This window comes from Poecilia mexicana, unplaced genomic scaffold (assembly GCF_051168715.1).
Source record: "Poecilia mexicana isolate PSO_F unplaced genomic scaffold, ASM5116871v1 scaffold_11, whole genome shotgun sequence".
Taxonomy (NCBI): Eukaryota; Metazoa; Chordata; class Actinopteri; order Cyprinodontiformes; family Poeciliidae; genus Poecilia; species Poecilia mexicana.
In genome coordinates this window covers 20338371-20345628 of record NW_028263380.1, presented here as the reverse complement: position 1 = coordinate 20345628, position 7258 = coordinate 20338371, and the positions used below count along the sequence as shown (strand labels likewise).

At 35.1% G+C, this 7258-nt stretch overlaps 1 protein-coding gene across 1 annotated transcript; it reads left to right on the top strand.

Moving 5' to 3' along the window:
* Nucleotides 1-855: 855 nt before the first annotated feature.
* LOC148156498 (uncharacterized) lies at nucleotides 856-5041 on the top strand. Its single transcript, XM_088009870.1, has 2 exons — nucleotides 856-1074; nucleotides 3706-5041. The coding sequence occupies exons 1-2, from the start codon at nucleotides 1011-1013 to the stop codon at nucleotides 4971-4973; spliced, it is 1332 nt and encodes a 443-aa protein (XP_087865996.1). The 5' UTR covers nucleotides 856-1010; the 3' UTR covers nucleotides 4974-5041.
* The last annotated feature ends 2217 nt before the right edge of the window (nucleotides 5042-7258 follow it).

The following is a 7258-nucleotide window of genomic DNA, read 5'->3' as shown; positions in this document are numbered from 1 at the left end:
CTAGAGATGTGAAAAATGTTGGAGTATTATTGAAAAACTAAAATCTAGAACTGTTGAAATATGATATTTTGTCTGGCAAAATTCTTTATTCATAAGCAAAGACAGCGAAGATCATCCCCAGTTTTTGACATTTTTTAAAATCCGAATTGTATTTGTATTTGTAATCTATAAAATATATTGAAACATATGAATACTTGACTGAAATGTTAATGGAATTGCTCACCGATGCATGTCAAACCTAAAATATTCATCCCTTTGTTGCAGTTTTATTTATTATATTTTATATAAGTTATGTTTTTGTGTTCCCATGTCTAAGTCTCTCTGCTATTCTCTCTATATATTACAATTGCAAATTCTGCAAGTCTTTTAACTTTTGCATGCATAAAGTCAGAAAAAGTAAGTCTCAAAAATTGTATTGAATTAAAGTTAAATTTAGATGATTTTATTCACAAATAACTCCAAGTAAAATTGATATTATTTTGTTACCTGAAAAGAACACAGCTATTTAACACGATTTAATCCTAGAGTGACATTCTGATCCACTCTCTATACCAGTCGGTGCTGCCAGCTCCTCTAAAGGTCGGACCTCTTAATGAGTTTTCTGTCAGAGCAGCACCATCAATCAAGTGACTGCAACCCAGTAGCCCTGATGGCTGAGCCACCAGCCTGTAAAAACCCTATAAATGCGCTATATGCTGCTGCCAGAATCATCCCGTCACCAATCTCCCTCCCAGGTGTGTTTCACTGTCCGCAACTCGCACTGTATGAGAAATATGTAGATGTGATGATCGTATGAACCACAAGGTGGCGGTAATGCAACAATATGAATGCCGACCGTCATAAAACCCCAAAGAAGAAGAGAAGGCTGAGGAAGCGGAAAGAAGATGGCGGATGGTCTGTTTTGTTGAACATTCGAGTGTTTCTTTAAACACGTTTATCAACGAACAGTTAATCCTGCTGAAGAAACTTTCACAGAGTTTAAAGGAAACATCGTCAAGTCGGAGGAAGAGATGGTCGATCAGCGCAGACTGCTGGATTTCTCCCGGACTCCCCGGATTATTTTACACCGGATAGGTAGGAAACACCAGCGTTTGGATGCAGGTTAAGGTCTAAATATCTGAAACCTTATTTACCAGGATCATTTTAGTAACTGCTACCTTCTCGTATAACTGATTTTTAACAGGCAAACCCTACCCGAAACAAAGTACTTTTGTATATTTCAAATATACTTGCATTTGTGTAAGTATATTTTAAGTATACTAAGTATTAAGTGTACTATATATACGAAGTATACTAAAAGTATGCTTATATCAATTTTGACATAACTTTAAACACACTTAAATATAATTGTACCAAAATACACTTTTAAGAAATATATTAAATAAAAGTATACTTTAAGTGAACAAAATAAGTATTTGCCCAAGTGCAAATATGCACTTGCTCAAGTTTACATCTAAAAGATATATTAAATATGTTTAAAATACCTTTAAAAGAAATATTTTGTGTATAGTTTAAAATGTATGCTCAAAATTGAATTTTTTTAAAATTCACTTAACGCTTAGTTTAAATCAGTGTTTTTCAACCTTTTTTGAGCCAAGGTACACTGTTTTAATTGAAAAAAATCACGAGGCACACCACCAACCAAAAATGTAAACAAAGATGCTCTGTAGTCGCCTATATTACATATATAGTCATTCTTATCAAAGTGTCTTGAATAGGAATCAAAATCAAACACAAAAATTTATTTTTTATCACATTTTACATTTCTTATTTCAAATTGCACTTAACATGTCCACTTCAAAAATACACCTGAACAGTTTCACAACACTGTGGTGTTAAATTTAAAGAAGTTGTAGAAAACTTCAACGTGTTTTGCAAACTAATCCACAAGCATTCTTTTAGCCGGAATACAGAAAATAATTCTTATTCTGAAAGAAGCAATGGGACAGATTTCACTTCATATTTACTGTTACAATATGAAGATTTGCATGTACAAAATGTCAATATCTGTATATTTTACCCACCTAGTGTGAAACCTGTGCATATTTGGATGAAAACAGCTGATTTTCATCATGTCCTCTGAGCTGCAGACGACCTGATTCTAGACGGTCGGTAGGTAGATGGGTCAAACTTTATTAATAGATTACAAACCAGTGTTCTAACAACTATCCCAGCATGCACCGCGCTCTTCTTCTTCTACGGGCAAAAATGAAGTCGGCGGCTGCTTACTGTAGTTGCTAGACCTGTTGTGGCTCAATATTGGTCCATATATAAGGCGCACTGTCGGCTTTTGAGGAAATTAAAGATTTTTAGGTGCGCCTTATAGTGTGGAAAATACAGTATATTCAATATGTAATGCCAATATACTTAAATTACTCTCTAAGCATGTTTTAAATGTAATTCAATCACAATAATAGTACACTCAAAATATACTGCTGTAATGAAGCACGTTTGTATTACATAAAAAATACACTAAGTTCAACTTAAGTTGTCCCAAAAAAGTACATCAAAGTATGCTTGGTACACTTTAAATTATACTTTAATACTATTTAAATAGTGCTAAAGTACACTAAGCACAAAATTAGTTGTTCCAAAATGTCACACTTTAAGGTAACTAATCCTAAGTTTAGTTGAAGTATACTCTTGATTAGTCTGATTTAAAGTATGCTCAAGTATGTTAAAACTTAACATACTTTGATTATTTTTTCACCAGGGAATTTTGTGTTTCTATTTATATAAATATGTATTGATATTACAAAATAATATATTTAAAACATAACTGGTTGTGTTCATTGTAAAATGCTCATAATACAGCAAAATCAAAACATTCTATTCCGAATCTATTCTGTTTTCCCTACTAAGAATAGTTAAATATGCTCAACCTTATATCAGTCATTCAAAATACTTTTAAAAAATAATTTCTTTGTAAATGTAACTATGATAGCTGTATTAATAAGGTTAACAGCAAAAATGGTGAAAATATGTTTAGTATTTAGCGAGTTATGATTGATAAATAAAACATCTGCGAAGCTCATAGTCGTCGGTCTCGGACTAAATTATACTGATTTAGGATTTAGCCATTGTATTTTAGTGGTGAGTCAGATCATCCATATCATTATGATATACCTGACGATACTTTCAGTCACTGTGCTCTAGTGGTATATTATGTATGTCAGGCCTGCATGGATCTGTTAAATAGGGCAAATCTAAATTGCTAGGTCCAAAGTGATGGGCACACTTCGGCAGGCCCCAGTTAAATGTTGCTCCATTACCAGTACCTATACTGACAGAAAATGGACCCACAGTTCTTCCTGTCTAACTTAGAAAAGTAAATAACAAAGGAACAAAAATTAGACAATTATTAACCTACAAATAAACTCTGTAAATAAACCCCAAAGTTAAGTGGACTAAAATAAAATTTTAAAACAAATAAAAGTAATGAAAGTTAAGTAATATCTTGAAATAATAACATTTATAACAATGCTGACTATAATAATTTTATAATAAATAAAAATATTTTTTTAAATATTCGTTCATTTGAGAATTCTCCATTTATCAGCTGGATTTGTCGACTGATTTGTCTCTGTCTATGCTCTTAAATTTTTAGGTGTGGTTTTTTTTCGTTTTTCTTTTCTGTCTTAAACAATGAACAATTTCTCCCATTTACTTCAATAAAGTTAACAATTCCTCTGTTTTCTTGTCCAGATTCCCTGTGGTGTAACGTTTATAACCAGGAGAGGAGATCCACTCTGGACCAGGAGGAGTTAGAACCTCTGCAGGTGAAACAAGAACAAGAAGAACCAGAAGATCATCAGATAAAAGAAGAACGGGAGGATCTAGAACATCACCAGATAAAAGTGGAAGAGAAAGAAGTTTACTGCAGTCAAGGTGAAGAACAGGTTGAGTTAAAACAGGAGACTGATACCTGCATGTTGGTTCCTGTTGATGAGCAAACATCCCACACGAAATCAGAACCAAACAGGAACCAAGTCACCTTCCAGGAAGCTGCTGAAATTGAGAACCAAAATCAGGAAAGAAGAAAACCTTTCTCATGTGTGACCTGTGGAAAACGTTTTAGTCTAAAATGGAGTTTAACTCAGCACATGAGGATTCACACTGGTGAAAAGCTGTTTGAATGTGTGTCCTGTGGAAAAAGTTTTAGTCAAAAACAGAATTTAACTCGGCACATCAGGATTCACACCGGTGAAAAGCCATTTTTATGTGTGAACTGTGGAAATAGTTTCAGGCAAAAACAGCAATTAATTCAGCACATGATGATTCACACTGCTGAAAAGCCGTTTTCATGTGTGACCTGTGAAAAAAGTTTTAATCGAAAACAGCTTTTAACTCAGCACATGAGGTTTCACACTGGTGAAAAGCCGTTTTCATGTGTGACCTGTGAAAAAAGTTTTAATCGAAAACAGCTTTTAACTCAGCACATGAGGTTTCACACTGGTGAAAAGCTGTTTGAATGTGTGACCTGTGAAAAAAGTTTTGGAGAAAAACAAAATTTAACTCGGCATATGATGACTCATACTGGTGAAAAGCCATTTTCATGTGTGACCTGTGGGAAAAGTTTTAGTCTAAAACGGACTTTAACTGATCACATGGTAATTCACACTGGTGAAAAGCCGTTTTCATGTGTGAACTGTGGGAAAAGTTTTAGTGGAAAACCAAATTTAACTCGGCATATAATGACTCATACTGGTGAAAAGCCATTTTCATGTGTGACCTGTGGGAAAAGCTTTAGTCTAAAACGAACTTTAACTGATCACATGGTAATTCACACTGGTGAAAAGCCGTGTTCATGTGTGAAGTGTGGAAAAAGTTTTAGTCTCAAACAGCATTTAACTCGGCACATGAGGATTCACACCGGTGAAAAGCCATTTTCATGTGTGACCTGTGGGAAAAGTTTTAGTCGAAAACGGACTTTAACTGATCACATGAGGATTCACACTGTTGTAAATTCTTAGAAGTATTTTCCATGTGTGTTCTATGTTTAGTTTCACAATAAAATTGATTTGGGTAAAAACTAGAATAAGGCTGAAATGATTCCTCGAGTGATTCAAGTACCTCGATTTTTAAAATTCCTTGAGGAAAATGTATCTTCCTTGAAACTTCACTGTGACGGGGCTCTCTTATGAGTTGGACAAACAAAAATTGACTGCCAAAGGCCAGAGATCACTTTAGTGAAATTTATTTAGCTTTTCTTCAGATGAACAAAGATGGCAGGTGCAGAATATATACAAGGACATCCAAGGCAGGTTAAAATCAGACAAACAGCAGTACCTTCAATGCAAGAGTCCATCACCTTCCATGTGACTTCTCAGGAGTCTAGCCACAGACTGCCTCCCTGTGGCAGAGCCCTGCTTTTAAAGCCACAGGCTCCGCCCACAGAAAGACCTAACAAAAACAATTACTTCTAATTCAAGTAAATTCTTAAAGGGTACAAAATAATAATAATAAGAAGAAAATAAACTTGTAATCAAAAATTTGATTTAAGCGCTGTTTGCCAAATAATTTACATATTCTGATGTGATTCATAATTTCTCCATTTGTTTTGTCCATCTTTCTCAGCAGTAGCCTACCTTGTTAGGTAGGCTACTGCTGAGAACAAGACCATCTCAGATGGTCTTGTTCTTCTGTCCATGGCAGGTTCAGTCAATCAGCTGTGGGACATCTGCTGCCTAGTCAAACTATCATGGGCTTCTTGATTTAAAAGGAGAAACCAGTACAGAGCCCCTCTGCTCCTGCAAGTCACAATTCTTGGATGAACACTCAATACTGCAACTGTGTTAGAAATGAAATCTTTGTGTATCTATTCTGTAATTAACATCTATATGTATCTATTAACAAATGAATTGATGTGTAGAGTTCTGTAAAAACTATTGTAAATAGCTTCTCTTGAGTAATCTACATATGTGCAACTTTTACATATAAATTGCTTCTTTTTGTAAATTTTACACATCTGGCAACGATGTATGTGGACGAGAGGAAATGCTAAAATTAAAGCTGCTATTGTGGAACAAAGACATAAGGCTTGTGGCTGTTTCTTTAATACATCTATGTAATAATTATATGTAGTATATAAATATATACTACATTACACAAACATAATTACCACAGTTAACAATTTAAATCATTGATAGAGAAAATGTATTTACAAAAGGCATATCAATTTTATTTCAACATTATGTACTCAGGGTTTACAACTTAAGAAGACATCCATGTACGGTCCTTAGTGGGTGCCAGTCTGCAGTGAACTGGTGCATGACAGAGGCAGTGGTAAACTGTAGTGAGCAGTTTGAAGCAGAAGTCCCACCATGTGATCCACAGGGTTTTCCCACCTCAGCACAAACTTCATGCACTTCGTTTCCATAGGCACCACAGCAGAATCAGGTGTAACCTGTTAAAAGTTATATAAAGGTGTTATTCTTATATTATCAATTTTCTACTGACATGTCTACAACCGCTTGAAGACAAATTATAAGAAACTTAACCTTCCAATCATAACATTTGATAAATATTCATTGGAGAAATGTGAAGTTAATGAGCTAATTATATATATATATATATATATATATATATATATATATATATATATATATATATATATATATATAATTCCCCTCTCACCCTCCGGGGGTGGTCTCTTTCATCCTCTGAGCTCGGGTCCTCTACCAGAGGCCTGGGAGCTTGAGGGTTCTGCGCAGTATCTTGGCTGTGCCTAGAACTGCACATTTCTGGACTGAGATGTCTGATGTTGTTCCTGGGATCTGTTTGAGCCACTGCTCCAGTTTGGGGGTGACTGCCCCGAGGGCCCCGATGACCACAGGCACCACTGTGGTCTTCACCTTCCAGGCCTTCTCCAGTTCCTCTCTTAGGCCCTGGTATTTCTCTGGTATATATATATATATATATATATATATATATATATATATATATATATATATATATATAGCTCATCACATTTCTCCAATGAAATGTTAATATCTATCTATCTATCTATCTATCTATCTATCTATCTAAAACAGCGCCTTCCTCCTCATGTCTTGATCGTAGCAGGAGTTTAACTTCTCAGGACGTGATGGAGTTGCGGGTGTTTGGCATAACTGTCAAGTTTTGGACTTGTGGCTACAGGTAATGTCGCTACTGAGCGGGTGGTGAAACTAGCGTTAGTGAGGAGGGTTTAATACGATCATGCATTTTCCATGACGGGTGTTAACCCCAGTCTATACTATAAAAATCTGATTAAGAT

Bases quoted from the DNA above. Each gene is read 5' to 3' on its own strand.
- LOC148156498 (XM_088009870.1), top strand. From the start codon at position 1,011: ATGGTCGATCAGCGCAGACTGCTGGATTTCTCCCGGACTCCCCGGATT. The intron at 1,075-3,705 runs GTAGGAAACACC...TTTCTTGTCCAG, and splicing joins GATTATTTTACACCGGATAG to ATTCCCTGTGGTGTAACGTT.